Source organism: Podospora pseudocomata (genome assembly GCF_035222375.1).
Source record: "Podospora pseudocomata strain CBS 415.72m chromosome 2 map unlocalized CBS415.72m_2.2, whole genome shotgun sequence".
Taxonomy (NCBI): domain Eukaryota; kingdom Fungi; phylum Ascomycota; class Sordariomycetes; order Sordariales; family Podosporaceae; genus Podospora; species Podospora pseudocomata.
The window spans coordinates 2,067,630-2,083,300 of record NW_026946366.1 but is presented as its reverse complement, the minus strand read 5'-3'; the positions used below and the strand labels follow the sequence as shown (position 1 = coordinate 2,083,300).

Sequence of the window (15,671 nt, the reverse complement as noted above, 5' to 3'; positions counted from 1 at the left end):
GCGCTGGCCATCATAGAAGACGGCACCTTTTGCCCATTCTTCCGTTTCGTACGTACAGTACTGGGACTGTGGAGACAGGAATGATGATGGCGAGCCATCCTCCTCGCTCATTGTACTATGATCGAGACGCCGGCGATATTTGGCTGCTCCACGCCCGCGGTCAATCAACCAGATGAATGGAGTCTCCGTATATCGGTCTCCATTAAAGTAACACATCCATATCAGTTGAGGCACGAAGTTGAGGGTCTTTGCGACCCCGATAGTTGTGGGCTCGCCCTCAAGTTCATCCTCATGATTGAAGGGCCATTTCGAACGAGTATTATTTCATCTGGGATCAAAATCAATGGCGATATTCCTAGGCTAGAGCCGACAACCACCCGAAGCTCCAGGGAACAGTTGCTGATTGAGCAGGAGATAAACATATGAAGAGACGCCATCGCCCAAAGACGACCCTGAAAATGGAATGTCTATCCAAAACAAGTCTCATGATGCCCGGACAATGAGCGGAGCGGTGGGTTTGTTACTCCGCGGTGTTGAATCCACGTTGTCGTCGTCATATTGTATCATCGGAGCCGTGGAACCGGAAGGATAATGGCTCTTGTAGATTTCTCTGACCTGCTGTTCAGGGGATTTCAAAGGACAGCCCGCTTTTCTAGTGTAAGCGTATCTCCTCCAGAATATCGGCCTCAACCCCGACTTTCCATACTCTGATCGCTATCCGCCTAGATTCGGCACTTGCTCCCCCCACAGTCCAGCGTCCCACATGTATGCCGACATGTTGTTCTTACTCCACGAGTAGGAGTTCGATGTTGTGGTAGTTCGAGGGGCGCAGAGTCTATAATGCCCATACACATTCCTCTGGGCTTATCGTAGAGCCCTGAGATATCGAGGTTGGAATCGCCGTAATGTAAAATCACTTTGTCCCTGGTTGTTAGCTCTTCGACAGCATCCTGATGGTGGAGAGAGAAGCGGTGTACCGCCGGAGAATCCGGTCGAATGGCCATCTCCCATATCTTCTCTCGTAGCTTACATGGAAGACGGGGGAAGTGAGGGAAGGTCAATGGACGTGTTGTTGCAATGGGAATGGTGCTGTTGTCGTGCATGATGAGTCGGCTGATAGGAAGTTGAAGTACTAGCCAGTGACAGGTAAGGTAAGTCGACAGTGGTTGATTTGGCTGCCTTCTTCCCAGTTTGAAATTGATGAGAGAAATAAACATTAACTCAGTGCAGTGCGGGGGCATGACCTGGGCTGTGGCTTGATGGTTCTGGAAGGGACGAGACCTGAGAAACTTGAAAGCACATCCACTGAATGTGAGTTGAACCTTAGTCTCACACCAAGAGAAGCTACCGAGGATTGTTGCAAGCCTATTGTACGGAAAGCCGGTCCACGCTGGCTGCTGGAAAACAGCATTCCCGGAAGACCACGCTCAAAGCAGCCCCCAAGTATTGCCACTCAGGAGTTCTTCGCGTGCTTGGAAACTTCCTCCAACTCAACCTTGCCGCAGTCCTGATTATGATCTGCCCTTTTGTTGGCTATCTTTCTAGGTGGAACCGCAGAACCCTGACAGGGACGTACAAACCGTTACAGCCTTGCCTTTTCCTTCACCACCAACCCTCCACCCGCTACATCAAACTCCCTTCCTTTCTTCCAACCCAGCCACTCTTCCAAGAGTTCCTCGCCACCCTCCCCAGGCGCCAGAGGCTCCCCTCTGTACCCATCTCCTTTCACTCCCTCCCCTTGTCCATGCGTGATAGCATCTCCATCCTTTCCTTTCACCACCCCCAAAAGTGGCGTCTCCCTCAACGTGACCATCGGTCTCTGATCGCCCCCCCTCTTCTCCTTTTCCCTCTCCATCTCACCATACTCCAACACCGGCGTACAACACGCATCCGTCCCCTCAAACACCCTCTCCCACTCCTCCCTCGTCCTCTCCTTGAATCTCCTCTCCAACAAACCCCTAAACTCCCCCCAATTACCCCTATCATACCTCCTCTCCTCCCACCCTTGCCCCTCCAGCCCCAACCCCCTGATCAAATCCCCGAAAAACTGCGGCTCCAGCGCCCCAACCGCCATCCACCTCCCGTCTCTTGTCTCGTAGCAATCATAGTAAGGGCATCCACTATCCAACAAGTTCTCCCCCCTCGGCAACGACCCAGTCATGGTGTGCAGCGCGAACCGCGGGAAAGTAGCCAGATACGACGCCCCGTCGACCATATTCGCCTCCACGACCTGTCCCTTCCCCGTAGTGGCCCTCGACAGCAACGCGAGGAGTATCCCCTGGAACAGCGTGGCTCCCCCGCCAGCAAAATCACCCAGAATGTTGACCGGTGGTGTTGGCGGACTGTTCTTCCTTCCTAGCAAAGATAACGACCCTGAAACAGCGAGGTAGTTGATGTCATGGCCTGCCATTTTGGCCCATTTCCCATCGCGGCGGAAGCCGGTCATGCGGGCGTAGATTAATCTTGGATTTAGAGAGCATAAGACGGAAGGACCTAGGCCGAGCTTTTCCAGGACACCGGGGCGGAACGGGTCAATGAGGATGTCAGCTTTTGCTGCTAGGGACTTGACGAGTTCGATGCCGAGGGGGGACTTGAGATCCACGGCGATGGACTTTTTGCGACGGGTTAGGAGGTCAGGGGTTGGTAATGGAGAGGGCGAGGAAGAGGGCCTGTCGATGCGGAGGATCGAGGCGCCTGAGTCGGAGAGAAGTAGGCCAGCAAAGGGACCTGAAATGGGTGTTAGTTCATCTGTTGTCGAGAATCGGGGGGGCGGGGGGCGGGTGTGGGAGAACATACCTGGAGCCAGGCCGGCGAATTCAAGCACCTTGATGCCTTGGAGAGGAGGCGGGCCTACCATCTTGAAGTTGCGATTAGGAACCAAAGAGAAAATAATAAATTACTGAATTCTATAGAGTACATGTATATAATCGAGAAAAATAGATACAAAGAAGGAAATCCGCTGATACATATGTCCAGTTTAAACACCTTGAAAGGAACCAACATGCTCATTATCCCTGTCACATTCAAGCAATGTTACCGAGGCTCCAGCAGCTGACGGGGCTGTTTCTGGGGTAGATCGCGGGGGTGGGTTTGCGGGGTAGCTCCCCCAAGCAGCACCTCTCTCCACCAGCGCTGCAGGGGTCAGATATTCTTACTGACCCCCTTCTCAACACCGTCCAGAATGTTGACCAACTCTTCCCAGACCCGTTTCTGGGCTCTCTTGCCCTCATCTGACATCACAAACGAACTGGGCTGAGCCACCTTGGCGGCATCCATATACTTGCCATGGGTCTCTCGTCCTCCAGCGGCAGCAGCCAGCAATGTTCTCGATCCTTGCTCTGACGACCGTGCAAAGATGAGCGAGAGGAATCCAATGAAGAGGTTGACGATGAGAGGGACCTTATTAAACAACTTAGACCTGCACAACCCTGGGTTGACACTGTTGACAATAACCTTGCTGTTCCCCGCTGGAGAAGAGGCGTCCAGTCTGTTGGCGAGCTCTCGAGCCAGCAAAAGGTCGAGGAGCTTACTAGTGCTGTAGTTCTCATACGGATCAAAGTCGCCATTTCGGAAGCATTCAAATATGTTGGGCTCAAGGCGCTCCTTGAATGTAGTCTGCATCGCCGGTCAGTTCTTGTCACAAAGTATACGTATAGACAGATGCAAGTCTTACCAAAAAGTGAGCCTCACTGGAAACGACTGTCACCACAGCCTTGTCCGCTTGCAGCTCGGCAGTCTGCTTCAGCAACGGCATCAACATAAATGCCACCAAAAAAGTCGAGATGACATTGGTCAAGATTGTACTCTCATAACCACCACCTTCTTCGGGCGTCTGTAGCTCCTTGGCCATGATGCCTGCATTGAGCAGGAGAACATCCAGTCTGTCCAATATCGTGTTGGCCTTGACGCAGAAGGACTTGACGCTGTCAAAAGAGCAGAGATCAAGCGGCCATACCTCAACTGTGCCAGGGTAATTGGCGCGCTGGATGTCATTTCTGGCTTGCTGACCGCTGTCAGCGTTGCGGCAGGCAATAATCACTCTCGCTCCGAGCCGGGCGAAGTGGCGGACAGCCTCGAGACCAAGGCCGCCATTGCCTCCGGTGACAATGACGGTCTTGTTGGTGTAGTCCGTATCAGGGATGGGAATGGGGAGAAATTGGTGGAGTAAGAAGCGTGCGAAGAAGGATGGGGGTCTTTCATGTGTCAATCTTACGCCTCGAATGATATCACCAAATCAGGGGTCACTTACACGTATGGCATGCGCATAAGCGACGATACCAGGTCAAAGACCATGTTGCCGGTTTTTCTGTATTTAACAAATAACTCAACTGTCCTTGATGGATGAAACTCAGTATGAAATCTCTCTCGAAGCTGTTGACAAAAACGTAATTCGGTGCCAGACACTGAAAAACCAAGGCCAATTCATTGCGTCCCAGTCCGGTCAATTCACCCCCTGTCGACCAATCACAATCCCCTACCGGCCGCTACCCATCAAGGTACTTTTGGCCTGATCAAAACCCTAACCCTTAAGTCTCTTATTACCGAGAGAAACCGCTTACATCATGGGTTGCCGTCGGCTCGCCATCCAAAAAATGTCCCAGCACTGATACCCAGCGCAAGCGCATATCACTCCAGTAGCAGCCTCCCAGCAGCAGCACAACCACACCAAACACAGCCAACATGTTTGCCAGAACGATCCTCTCGAGGGTATGCCCCCTTTGGCCTCCTATTCATGCCCCAAAAATACTAACAACTCTGCCAAAAAAGCAACTCCTCCGCCCGGCCTTTGCCGCCCCAGCAGCAGCCCGCACCTCCTTCCTCACCTCGATACAAGCCCGTTTCCTCTCGGACCAAACAAGACAAGCGATCGACAAGGCCGTCTCCTCGGCACCCGTGGTCCTCTTCATGAAGGGCACCCCCGAGACGCCCCAGTGCGGCTTCTCGAGGGCGTCGATCCAGGTGCTGGGCATGCAGGGGGTGGACCCGGCCAAGTTTGCGGCGTTTAACGTTTTGGAAGACAACGAGCTGAGGCAGGGTAGGTCTTTCATCCATTTTCAAAAAGGTGAATCCAGAAAGTCGGGGGAGAAGGATGCTGAACAAAAAATTGGGTGAAATAAAATAGGAATCAAGGAGTACAGCGACTGGCCCACCATTCCCCAGCTCTACATCGACAAGGAGTTCGTCGGTGGCTGCGACATAATCGTTTCCATGCACCAGAGCGGCGAGCTGGCGAAGCTGCTGGAGGAGAAGAAGGTTTTGGCTGTAGAAGCTGAGGCTGCTGAGGAGGAGGCCAAGAAGGAGTGAACACTGTCACGATTACAAAGCAAAGCAGAAAGAAAGAAAAAAAGGAGAAAAAGACATGTATGAATACCCTAGACTGTACTATATCTCCCTTTCGAAACACTCCAGCATCTAGGTCTCTCGCCCCAAGTATGCAGTGTATCATTTCTAAGCAGGATAAGCACCCCCATCACCCCTCATGTCACTACCCGCCGACCAAACTCCCCTGTTCTCTACACTATCCACCGTCCACCGAATAATCTGCCCACGCCCAAACAGCGACCTAGACTGCCACTTGTCCCCCGGCGCCGCCCTGACAACGGTAACCTGATGTCCCAGCTCCTCCAAGCCCCTGATCGTCTCCTCGGGCATCCCCTCCTCAACATACACCCGCATATCATACACCTTTCCATTCTCGGGCATCCCCGCCCCGATACAAACCCTCGGCGCATCCAACGCCTGCTGGGGGTTCAGTCCCCCAACAATCTGCCCTAGCAGCGTCTGGACATGTCCCTGCGGCTGCATGAAGCCGCCCATGACTCCAAAAACACTGTGCAAGCTCCCATCGTTGATGTTGGTCACCAAACCGGGAATAATGGTATGATACGGCCTCTTCCTCGGAGCAAGAACGTTGGGATGCTTGGGATCGAGAGAAAAGTTCGCGCCCCGGTTTTGGAGGGTGAAACCACACCCGGCGGGGATGATACCCGTGCCGAAACCGCCGTAGTTGGAGTTGATAAAGGAGATTGCGTTGCCTTCGCTGTCGGAGACGGCAAAGTAAACCGTGTCTGAGGATCGGAGGGCGGGAGAGCCATGGGGGATGAGCTCGGGTGTGGACTTGGTGGGCGAGAATAATTTGGCTCTTTCGGAGAGGTACTCTGGAGCCAACAGACCAGCGGTGGGGACGTCGCTGACGTTGGGGTCGGCAAGGAACCAGTTTGCGTCGGAGAAGGCGATGCGGAGAGATTCAATGATGGCGTGGAGGTACGGGGCGGTGTTGTGGTCTTTTTCTGTCCAGGTTGGGATCTTACCCGAGAGTTCGAGTTGTTGGAGAATTCCCAAGGCCATGAGGGCGACGATGCCTTGGCCGTTGGGAGGGTGTTCCCATACTTCTACACCGGCGTTTTCTGCTTTGCCGGCGCCTTGGCCGGTGAACTTGAGGGAGATGGGCTCGACGGGTTCGGAGCCGGTGGTGAGATGGTGCTCCAGGTCTTCCAGGGTGAGGTGGCCACCGAGGGAGGTGGTGACTTTGACGATTTCTTCTGCAATACGGCCGGTATAGAACCCCTTTTTGCCTTCTGCGGCGAGGGCACGGAATGTTTTGGCCAGGTTGGGAAGCTTGATAATGTCCCCTGCTTTGGGGGCTCTGACACCATCAGGGGCGTTTGGATCAGCCTTTAACATCTCCCTAAAGTTAGGAGAAGCATCTCGAAGCGATTGCTCTCCTTGAGCCCACTACACCGCCCACTTGTCAGCACCAACTCTGCCACGCTCGGATATATCCAAAAAAAAACTCAAACTCACAATGGTAGCCGTCTGCTCATGAACCGGGAACCCCTCCTCCCCCAGCTGTATCGCCGGTCCCAAAATCTCCTCCAAACTCAGCTTTCCACTCCCAAACTTCTCAACGGTATCAACCCACCCCGCCGCCGCCCCAGGCACAGTAACAGCATGGACACTACTCATTGGAATCTTCCCCTCCTCATCCGCTCCACCCAACCCCAAACTCCCTCTGATTGTCTCAAGCGTGCATTTCCCGCCTGCCCTCCCCGAGCCGTTCAGCGCCGACACCTTTTTCGTTTTGGCGTCATAAAACAGACAAAACATATCCCCTCCAATGCCCGTCTGGCATGGCTCGGTCATGTTAATCCCCGCAGCGACCGCCACAGCAGCATCCTATCCAACAATCAGCTATTCAGCCCATAGATAAAAGCTGGTAAACGAGAAACAAAACATACAGCAGCATTCCCCCCCTTTCTCAAAATCTCCAACCCGCACCTCGCTGCCAAAGGCTGAGAGCAAGCAACAATCCCCTTGGTGCTATGAACCACACTGCGCCGGGAAGGCCAAGGCATGAACTGATGCCCACCCTTGGAAGGAAAAACCGACGCTGTGGTAAGAACCATGTTTGTTGCTGTCGAAAGACTCGTCAAAAACGTACGTGGTGTTGTAGTTGGGAACGATAGATTCTGATGTTGGACTGTTCACATACCCCCAAACCACCCAGTTCCCGAGGCGCCAAACAAGCTTTATTTTATATGCATATCAACCCCCCGCCCCCCGCCTATCTCCCAGTCATCGGGGCAACCCGCGATGACGACTTTCATTGATTCAACACGACAAAGTGGGGAAAATGCTTCTATTACCTACTTTTTACTACCTTCTTTCCCGAACCGATGTGCGGAGGTGGTCGGATGATGACCCTGTCCCGTAAATATCGGCCCCTAAAACCCGAGCATTGCCGGGCCTCGTTTGAGTTGGTGACATGTGCCGGAGAACAAGGTCCTGTGGCATGATACAAGCGTTGTCACACAACCTGTGTGGATGGCACAGATAAACATGCAACATTTCTGATTCTGGCTACCCGACGCTCAACCATGGTATCGATAAAGGAGAATCGAGTCCCTCTAAAAAATAAGCAAACAAGACATTAATCCCCCATGCCCAACCTTCGTGCGGTCGAAGTCTGCTACTCAAATACCTCATTGAACCTGGCTAACAATCTCACTGGCCCGCCCAAGACTTTCCACCATTTGCTGGCACTCCTTCCGCCTCCGAATCGTGTAGTCGCTCTCTTTGAGGAGGTCGTCAAGCTCGCTCTGCCGGTACATGTTCTCGAGAAGCTCTTTCTGCATTTCTTCCTTTGTGAAGCTGACAAGGTTCAGCATGATAGCCTTTGGCACCATGTCGATCATGGTGCGCTTGACAATGTTGAAGTATGAGGAAATCAGCAGCTCTGTACAGCCTTTGTTAGCCCAGTCCATTTATTTGATGCACAGGAATGATGGTACGTACTGATGACTTCGACCTCGATGTTCTCCCGCTCTGACAAAGTGCCAGAGGCCTTGAGAGTGGGCGGTGGGGGCTCCATGGCGGCCGCCTTCTTCTTGTTCTTGGCGGCAAAGAAGCTACCAAAGAAACCGCTGTTGTTGGAATCACCATCCGCCGAGGCCACAAGTGTTGGGCTGGCGGCTCTGGGCGTGTTCGCCAGAGGCTTGCCCGTCTTGGGGTCCACCTGAACAGGCCTGGAAGGGTTGTGCTTTTCGTTGACAATCGCCATAGCCTTCACAATCATGGTCAGTACGAACGTCATATATCAACAAGATAAGCGACACTTACGCGGTGGCCGTTCAGGAAGTCAGGGTGTCCCGTATTGACGTAACACGCTTCCATGGCGACCAAGTCCTTCACCAGCTTGTTGGTCGGCTCCATGGCCTTCTTGAAGAACGAGATAACTACGGCGTGGATCTTCTCCTTCAGTCCTGGGTAGCGGCGGTAGAGCTGCTTGCTAAGCAGGTTCGTAAGAATGCGCACAAGCTCGTCATAGACCAGCGAAGCACACTTCAAGCTTGGCTCTTCCAACCGCTTGATCTGTTGCTTCACAATAAGCTCAAATGCTGTAGTGCCGACAAAGAGTGCTGGGGAGGAGCCAGACGAGTTGTAGAGAATGGTGCGAATGTCGACATCCTTGACATGGTCAAAGGGGTCAACCGCCTTGATACCGTTCGAGTAAAGCTCATGGAAGACAAAGCTGATTCTGGCACCGCCTGACAGCTCATTGCTCGAAAGCTCCGTATTGTTGCCGTCCAAAACCGTTCGCCATTCGTTGGTAAACTCGGTGATAATGTTCAGCACAATGTTGGCGCTGTTGCCCAGCATCGATGGGCCAAGGGACTCGAGCTCCTGTGTGTACTTTTGAAGAGAGTTTGAGATACGGCTCTTAATCTCTGGAAGCGTTTGCTTGATGTGCATCATAAGAATAAGATTGAGCTTGCGGGCAAGATAGGGTGTGCCGCAGTAAGAGCTCTTGTTACGATAAGCCTTGTGGTTGTCGAAAAAGGCCTTTTCAGCGTCGAGGGCGGCGTTGATGGGCTTCTTGTTGTCAATATCCCTTTGACCACGATTCACGACGGGGACGTAGCCAAGTCTCAAGGGAATGATGCGGCCCGCAAGAATATCCACTACATCAGTTCCCTCGTCCATCAAATCAACCTTGGTGAGCACACCGATCGTTCTCTGACCCTCGGGGTCCACCTCCCTCGCCAACTTGAGACCATCCGAGTTGGCCAAATCGACGTTGGCAGGCGAGACGGCCAGAATAATGGCGTTTGACTTCTGAATAAACTTGAGGATCATGTCACGAATCTGTCTCTCGATATCTCGCGGCTGATCACCGACGGGCACTCTTGTCAGGCCGGGCAAATCAACCAGGGTAAGGTTCAGGACATTGGGCGAATAGATGCGAAGGTTGATGGGGGCAGGTGAGATGCCGGCATTCCGGCCCACCTTGGCCTCGGTCTCTCGGTTGATCTCCTCGCGGATCTTGTTGAAGTCGTAGAACTTTTGGCCGGGGATGTGCAGGAACTCGCCCCACTCGTCCGTGTTGGCGGCCTTGTCGGTGCTACCGGCAAGCTTCTCATCGACGCCATTAGAGTCAGCCGTCGCAGGCCGGTTGATAAGCTGCAGTACAAGCGGTCGACGAGTGACAATACCGGAACCACGAGGGAGACTGCATCGAAGAATACCGTCAGCTCAACCATGCCAAGAACGAGAATAGGGGGCTGTCAGGGGGGGCACATACAAGTCACGACCGACGATATTTTCTAATACGGAACTCTTGCCGCTCGACTGACTGCCAACGACGACTATTTGTGGGAGATCGATAGGGTTGTTGACACCAACGGTGGTGAAGACATCTTGAAGCTTGTTGACCAGCCTACATCCGGAGGTTAGTGCCTAACGAACGAAAAGAGCCAAGACAACTGGGCCTGAGAGGGAGCGCGCGCGGGGCGGGGGGCATGGCATACTTGATGAGGCCAGGGTCGGAAATACCGCCGGGGGTGGCCAGCGTTTGTGTGTCGACCGTCATGTTGGTGATATCGCTGTGCGCCAACAGCGGTGGTGTTGATGTGGATGTTGGGTGTCTTTGGGAATCGGGGGAGGTTTGGTCTCGGCGGTGAAGTGGCGGTCACTGAACGGTATCTATCGCACACAGTAGGCTCGAGTGGGAGTCGGCTCGAGAATCTGGGGATGGTTGTTTGTGTTGAGGTGCACGTTCTCGCCTGCTCGCTCAGGTTTTATATGTGACGGTGCATATATGTGAAGATGTGTTGGTTGGTGATGCGGCGTATCTTTGACTCGCAAGAAGTCGACTGTTCCATATCGACTTACGTACCCAGCAGCGTCCAGCTCCCCTGTGCCACCCACTGGGCCACGAAACAGCGAGACCCACTCGCCCACCCTCAAAGCCCGGCACGTGATTTGAACTTGGATGGAGGGGCAGTTTACAGGGGACCCCAGTCTCAGCGATCAGCCATGACGGCGACACCACTTATACACAGACCTTGAATCAGTGTTAAAGGGTGACTTGTGCGACTATCATGCTGCAAATGCCACCCCAAAGTTCATGCTCGAATGAGACATTAAGCCTTTTTATGAAATTGGGAAATGCTCCCCATACTTGGATAGACTCGGTCAAGGCATTCATGGCCTTTCCAGGGACTTATATCCCTACCAAAAGCAAGGTCTGTTGTTATCTTGATGTCTCTCACTAGCAGTCATTTGAAACTGTGAAGGTGAATGTCCCTCGAAACTCGTAGTCTGTCTTCGAGGTTGAAAATTGTCAAGTTATCGAAAGGCCTCCATCAACATTGTGGCATGAATCCAGCATCGGCCAACGACCTAAACGTGAGCAAGTGCTTGCGAATCCGAGTTGCGGCGTGGTCCCGTAGCAAACAGGCAGCCTTCGTCCTTACCAATGGCAGCTGGTGAATGCTGTCACCTCAGTCCCGTTCCAAGCTGCCCCGCATTCAGCACTTCGCCGGAAGCACCCTCGACATCACCATCTCTTCAAAGAAGGTGGTCCCAGGTATCCAGTGAAAGCTTGCTTACCACCAAACCTGAGATAATTCTACGGAGCTCAACTCGGATATGGCAAGCCCGGAGCCAGCGAAGTCAACGACAGACCGGCCTATCCAGTCCTCCACCTCCAAGCTTAGTTCAGCCACATACGAATGATTCACCCCCATTTCACCCCTCCAAATTGCCCAAGCCATCGCGCGATAAGACAGCCTTTCACTTATCGGATGTGTCTGTCTGCCTGATTGGGGAAGCTCAGCATATTGCCCCGCCCGGGAAGGCTCCCATAGTAGATCACGAGCACCTTCCTACTCTCTGGGGCTGCCTGAACCTAAACTGCCCGCTTCTGTCCCTTCCATTTCTTCTTCCTTTCACACTTGCCTCCAGGCTACCTATCCACGATACCTGTTTGATTCTTTGAACCGTAAACAAACCTGAGGACCGCTGCGCGACTCTCCAGCTGTCCCCCATTCTATTTCACTCGACTCCCATTGTCTGGCCTCGTTATCCGCCGCCTCTCGCTCTCTTCTCAGCCAGCAACCTTGGAAGAGCACCCAACCTAGTCATCACACAAGAGTCAGCCAGCTAACAAACCATCCAACCCGCCAGTCATAGGCCCGAGCTTTGTCTGACGTGGGAGGGGGACCACTTCACTCCGGTTGCTTCAACCATTCTCTCATTCGATTTCCCCTCCTCTTCGTGCGACTGCACCTGACTTTCCGAGCTCCCCGGTCTTGCCCTCCTCTTATCATCACCTCCAGGCTTGCTCGCTGGCAGAATTGACTTCGACTGTTCTGCAGCCAAAAGCTTGCTCTCTCAACTCCCATTTAAACTCTGGCCACCTTACCCACCCACATACGCCATTCCGTCAAGGCAAAGAGCAAGATGGCGGCCAATTCACGTGCCGAGAGTCTAGGTCTGTCACCTGTTTTCTTTTCCTTTTCTTCTTCAGTTCAACCAACTAACACTCTGTCTTCATACAGCTCAAATCGATCTCACGGTTGAGAGTTCAGAAAGCAGCACAGCCGCAGCCACCACCTACTCTCGGCGACAAATCACCCTGACAGCCTTGAACAACACGATTGCCATCGGTCGTGCCTCCAAGGTCTCTGCCAAAGGGTTCGTTCCTGCCGAAAACAACGCTTGGTTTGACAGCGCTGTTATGTCACGGGACCACGCTGAAATTAGCGTTGATATCGACGAGAAGGTACGGGCTTCGTGGTGACGTTTCAGCTTCTGCCATCGTATGCTTACTGATCACCCATGTAGAAAGTCCAGGTCCGGGACAAGGGTTCTCTGCACGGAACCTATCTCAACGAGCGCGAGAAGCTTGAGAAAGAGCCCAGAGAGCTCAAGGACGGCGACAGGCTCACCTTCGGTCTTCCAGTCGATCGTGGCACTTCGAGATTCATGCCTGTTTCGGTCAAGTTTGGTGTCTCGTTCAACGAGCCCACTAATCAGTACGTCCCATCCTCATTTGCCTCGTCGGCACTGACTGAGACCTTCAGCGTCGGCGACGAATGTGGCTCGAGAACATTTCAGGTCCCGGACGACTCCGAAGTCAGCTCTGATGTTGATGATTATTCTAGTGACAGCAGCATTTATTCTAGCCACTCCGCGACAATGAATCCCCAGACAGCTTCGACCTCACCACATTCGCTTCCGCCCAAATTTGTCCCTGGAGTCGAGGTGATCGATCTTACGGAGCCTGAGGCCTCCAGCCAGAGCCATACCTGGACCTCCAAACTGAACGCAGGCTCTTTTAACAATAGCAGCCCCGCCTTCATCGATCTCTCCTCACCTCCGTTGTCCCCTCTTATGTTCCGAGAGGATAGAGATGCCGAGTATGGATCATCTGGTGCTGCGGTTACAAAGGATGTCGGGGGTGACCACCTTGACATCCTGAGCATTTCTGAGCCAGCGAGGCGTGTTCCCATCCAGAGTACTTCGTCCTTGGGAGCTGCTACTTCTCGTTTGACCGAGTTCGCCTCGGCGCTTGGCCAGACTGCCCAATCTTTGGAGGCAATTGAGCAGACCGTCCTCGATTCTGACATGGATTCGAACTATAGTAGCGACCATAGCCTCGACAGTTTGGATCAGGACAACACCAGCGAGTTGAGCGACGCCGAAAGCAACGTCAACTATCCTGAAAATTTCATGGAAGGTGAATACTCGAGCGATGATGACGATGACAGCGGTAGCGATCATGACATGGACGATCAAAGCGACGGGTCAAGCATTCTCGACGAGGATATGGTGAACTACTCTGAGGATGATGACAATGAGTCTGCCTCTGAGCATCAGAGTATGTCTTTACTTTGCTGTTCCACCAAGCCTACCGATTCAAATGTTGACATTAAAGCAGGTGTTATTGGCGACCTAGATATCTTTGACTGTGATCAACCAGCATCTCCCCTTCCACCCTCCCCGATGATGTGCAGACCGACCCTTGTCCATAACCATCGCACTGCACCTGTAGTGTCTGATGAGCAAGACGACACTCTGGACCACCCGGCTTCAGACACCGCATCGCCCGTCATTCCTGTCAGCTCGAAGAAGGATGAAGCTGGTGCTAAGAGTACCAATCCCATTGCAATTGAAAAGCTCTTGAATGATCGTCCCGGTGTGGCGCAGTCTATGCACCAAGGCCCCCCTCTTCCTGAACTTCGGAAGACTACCCAGCCTAACTCGTGGCCGGCTTCTTTCAAGGGAGATTTTGAGTCTCTGTGTCTGAAATCAGGCAAAGGAGACTTCTGGTCTGCACGAGAAGGGAACAAGGCATATTTCAACAAGATCTCTGGCCAGACCTTCAACAAGGCTGCTTTGGAGACTCAGACTACCGCTCGCCCAGCGTCGTCGGTATATGCTCTCTGCAATGAAATGCCCACCAACCCCCGGTTTGACAACGAGATGCACACGAGAGATCTATCAGGCTTAGATCAACAGGTCTTTTCTAGACTGCCTCCCATGGAAACCTCGTTCAACAGCACCGTAACACAGCCGAGCTGTTCTGATAGTCTTGATCGCCTACTGTCGAGCTCTGCACGCCGCGGAAGTCAGCCAAACGCCTACAAGGAGCAAGAGAAGACTAAGGAGCCTGAGACTGAGAAGACTAAGGAGCCCGAGACTGAGAAGCCCGTGGACCAAAACGCTGAGAACGTGGCGTCGAAGACTAGCGATCTTGAATCTCAGAAGGTCAATGTGCAGTTTACGATCCAGACCGCTGATGAGCCTCAGTCGCTTGTCGAGGCAGAGAAGCCGAAGGCGAATTCTGACTCTGTAAAGCGCAAGAGAAAGGCTGAGGATATGTCGGTAGAAACAGAGGACGACTTGAAGTGGGGCGGTGTGCCAGAGACGGCGGGTACTGAAGTCCTCAAGGCCGATGGCCTCGAGGAGGCTGCTACAGAGGTTTGTGGCCCGACTGTTGAGTCCCCTATCCAAGTTCTTCGTCCGTTTGAGAGGCCGACAAAGAAAGTTCGGTTGTTCCGTCTCGCAGAGCGCGTAGGGATTGCGGCTATTGGCGGAGCCATGGTGATGGGCACTCTGATTTATACGGCACCTACCTTTGCTTGAGCAAGTTTTATGTTGTATTGGTTTTCCTGTTTGCTTTTCTATTTTTTTGGCGGGTGGTTCTGTATTCATTTCGGTTTTAATATGGCTTGGCAAACGTGCAGTTTGGTTGGGAATGGGAGAGGAGTCTGACGGATCGGCGCGGGAGCACTGTGGTTATATGAGATCATGCCTGGTTTTCTCTCTTTCTTTTCTTTCTTTTCGCGTTATGACATGAGCATAGGTGGGCAACCGACGGGACAGGATGGTCTGGGACAGTCCGGGACGGGCTGGGACCCTTTAACAACAGACAAGAACTTGGCACAAAGGCAAAAAAGATTATGGGGGGTTGAACTGGAACTGGGAAATAATGGATTTCTTGTTTTTCACCTCTTTGTTCTCGGCACGCCCAATCAGACGGAAAGGAGGAAATAGATATGCGCATCTTACGCCCTACACGACAGCCTCTTGGACATGGGCATACCAAAGGCCGAATGGTTGCGTGGGTTTGCCTCGTTCCTTACTACCGCGGGGTGTCGGCCATAGTGGTCAATATCGTTCTTTTTTGCGTCATTGCTTTGCTTTTCATTGAGCTTATGGATCAGTCAGATATGACAAGACCGATGCTTTTAGGTGGTTAGTGGTCGGGAATGACGAGGATTTCAACTTAAGAGCCAATGGTGACAGCCAATTTCTGTTAGGTAGTGTAAGGTATTCATTAAACACATATTTTTATGGAGTATGCTAGGTGTAATGTCTGGGTG

At 52.8% G+C, this 15,671-nt stretch overlaps 7 protein-coding genes across 7 annotated transcripts; 2 read left to right on the top strand and 5 right to left on the bottom strand.

Moving 5' to 3' along the window:
- Positions 1–714: 714 nt before the first annotated feature.
- Positions 715–1,241, bottom strand: QC762_210710 (uncharacterized protein; the record flags this gene model as incomplete). The annotated part of the gene is given in 3 exon segments (XM_062887970.1): positions 715–783; positions 789–916; positions 1,031–1,241. Coding segments are annotated over 3 exon segments (408 nt in total).
- A 341-nt stretch (positions 1,242–1,582) lies between these two features.
- QC762_210700 (uncharacterized protein) lies at positions 1,583–2,857 on the bottom strand (the record flags this gene model as incomplete). The annotated part of the gene is made up of 2 exons (XM_062887969.1): positions 1,583–2,727; positions 2,797–2,857. 2 exons carry the CDS (start codon positions 2,855–2,857, stop codon positions 1,583–1,585), a joined length of 1,206 nt encoding a protein of 401 aa, XP_062746155.1.
- Positions 2,858–3,141: 284 nt separating this feature from the next.
- Positions 3,142–4,293, bottom strand: QC762_210690 (uncharacterized protein; the record flags this gene model as incomplete). The annotated part of the gene is made up of 3 exons (XM_062887968.1): positions 3,142–3,615; positions 3,674–4,193; positions 4,250–4,293. 3 exons carry the CDS (start codon positions 4,291–4,293, stop codon positions 3,142–3,144), a joined length of 1,038 nt encoding a protein of 345 aa, XP_062746154.1.
- A 312-nt stretch (positions 4,294–4,605) lies between these two features.
- GRX5 (monothiol glutaredoxin grx5) lies at positions 4,606–5,344 on the top strand. The gene is made up of 3 exons (XM_062887967.1): positions 4,606–4,707; positions 4,768–5,035; positions 5,123–5,344. The coding sequence occupies exons 1-3, from the start codon at positions 4,681–4,683 to the stop codon at positions 5,302–5,304; spliced, it is 477 nt and encodes a 158-aa protein (XP_062746153.1). The 5' UTR covers positions 4,606–4,680; the 3' UTR covers positions 5,305–5,344.
- Positions 5,345–5,448: 104 nt separating this feature from the next.
- QC762_210670 (uncharacterized protein) lies at positions 5,449–7,406 on the bottom strand (the record flags this gene model as incomplete). Its single annotated transcript, XM_062887966.1, has 3 exons — positions 5,449–6,735; positions 6,805–7,176; positions 7,239–7,406. 3 exons carry the CDS (start codon positions 7,404–7,406, stop codon positions 5,449–5,451), a joined length of 1,827 nt encoding a protein of 608 aa, XP_062746152.1.
- A 576-nt stretch (positions 7,407–7,982) lies between these two features.
- VPS1 (vacuolar protein sorting-associated protein 1) lies at positions 7,983–10,738 on the bottom strand (the record flags this gene model as incomplete). Its single annotated transcript, XM_062887965.1, has 5 exons — positions 10,308–10,738; positions 10,082–10,216; positions 8,620–10,009; positions 8,296–8,563; positions 7,983–8,236 (listed from the first exon to the last, which is right to left on the bottom strand). The coding sequence occupies exons 1-5, from the start codon at positions 10,367–10,369 to the stop codon at positions 7,983–7,985; spliced, it is 2,109 nt and encodes a 702-aa protein (XP_062746151.1). The 5' UTR covers positions 10,370–10,738.
- A 427-nt stretch (positions 10,739–11,165) lies between these two features.
- Positions 11,166–15,646, top strand: QC762_210650 (uncharacterized protein). The gene is made up of 4 exons (XM_062887964.1): positions 11,166–12,274; positions 12,342–12,565; positions 12,628–13,663; positions 13,724–15,646. Exons 1-4 carry the CDS (start codon positions 12,244–12,246, stop codon positions 14,929–14,931), a joined length of 2,499 nt encoding a protein of 832 aa, XP_062746150.1. The 5' UTR covers positions 11,166–12,243; the 3' UTR covers positions 14,932–15,646.
- Positions 15,647–15,671: the final 25 nt, after the last annotated feature.

What these genes read in the sequence shown, in the direction of transcription:
- GRX5 (XM_062887967.1), top strand. Translation starts at nt 4,681, where the DNA reads ATGTTTGCCAGAACGATCCTCTCGAGG. An exon ending in CCAGAACGATCCTCTCGAGG is followed by an intron (nt 4,708 to 4,767) that starts GTATGCCCCCTT and finishes CTGCCAAAAAAG; the next exon opens with CAACTCCTCCGCCCGGCCTT. An exon ending in AGACAACGAGCTGAGGCAGG is followed by an intron (nt 5,036 to 5,122) that starts GTAGGTCTTTCA and finishes GAAATAAAATAG; the next exon opens with GAATCAAGGAGTACAGCGAC.
- QC762_210650 (XM_062887964.1), top strand. Translation starts at nt 12,244, where the DNA reads ATGGCGGCCAATTCACGTGCCGAGAGTCTAG. An exon ending in TTCACGTGCCGAGAGTCTAG is followed by an intron (nt 12,275 to 12,341) that starts GTCTGTCACCTG and finishes GTCTTCATACAG; the next exon opens with CTCAAATCGATCTCACGGTT. An exon ending in GTCTGCCTCTGAGCATCAGA is followed by an intron (nt 13,664 to 13,723) that starts GTATGTCTTTAC and finishes ACATTAAAGCAG; the next exon opens with GTGTTATTGGCGACCTAGAT.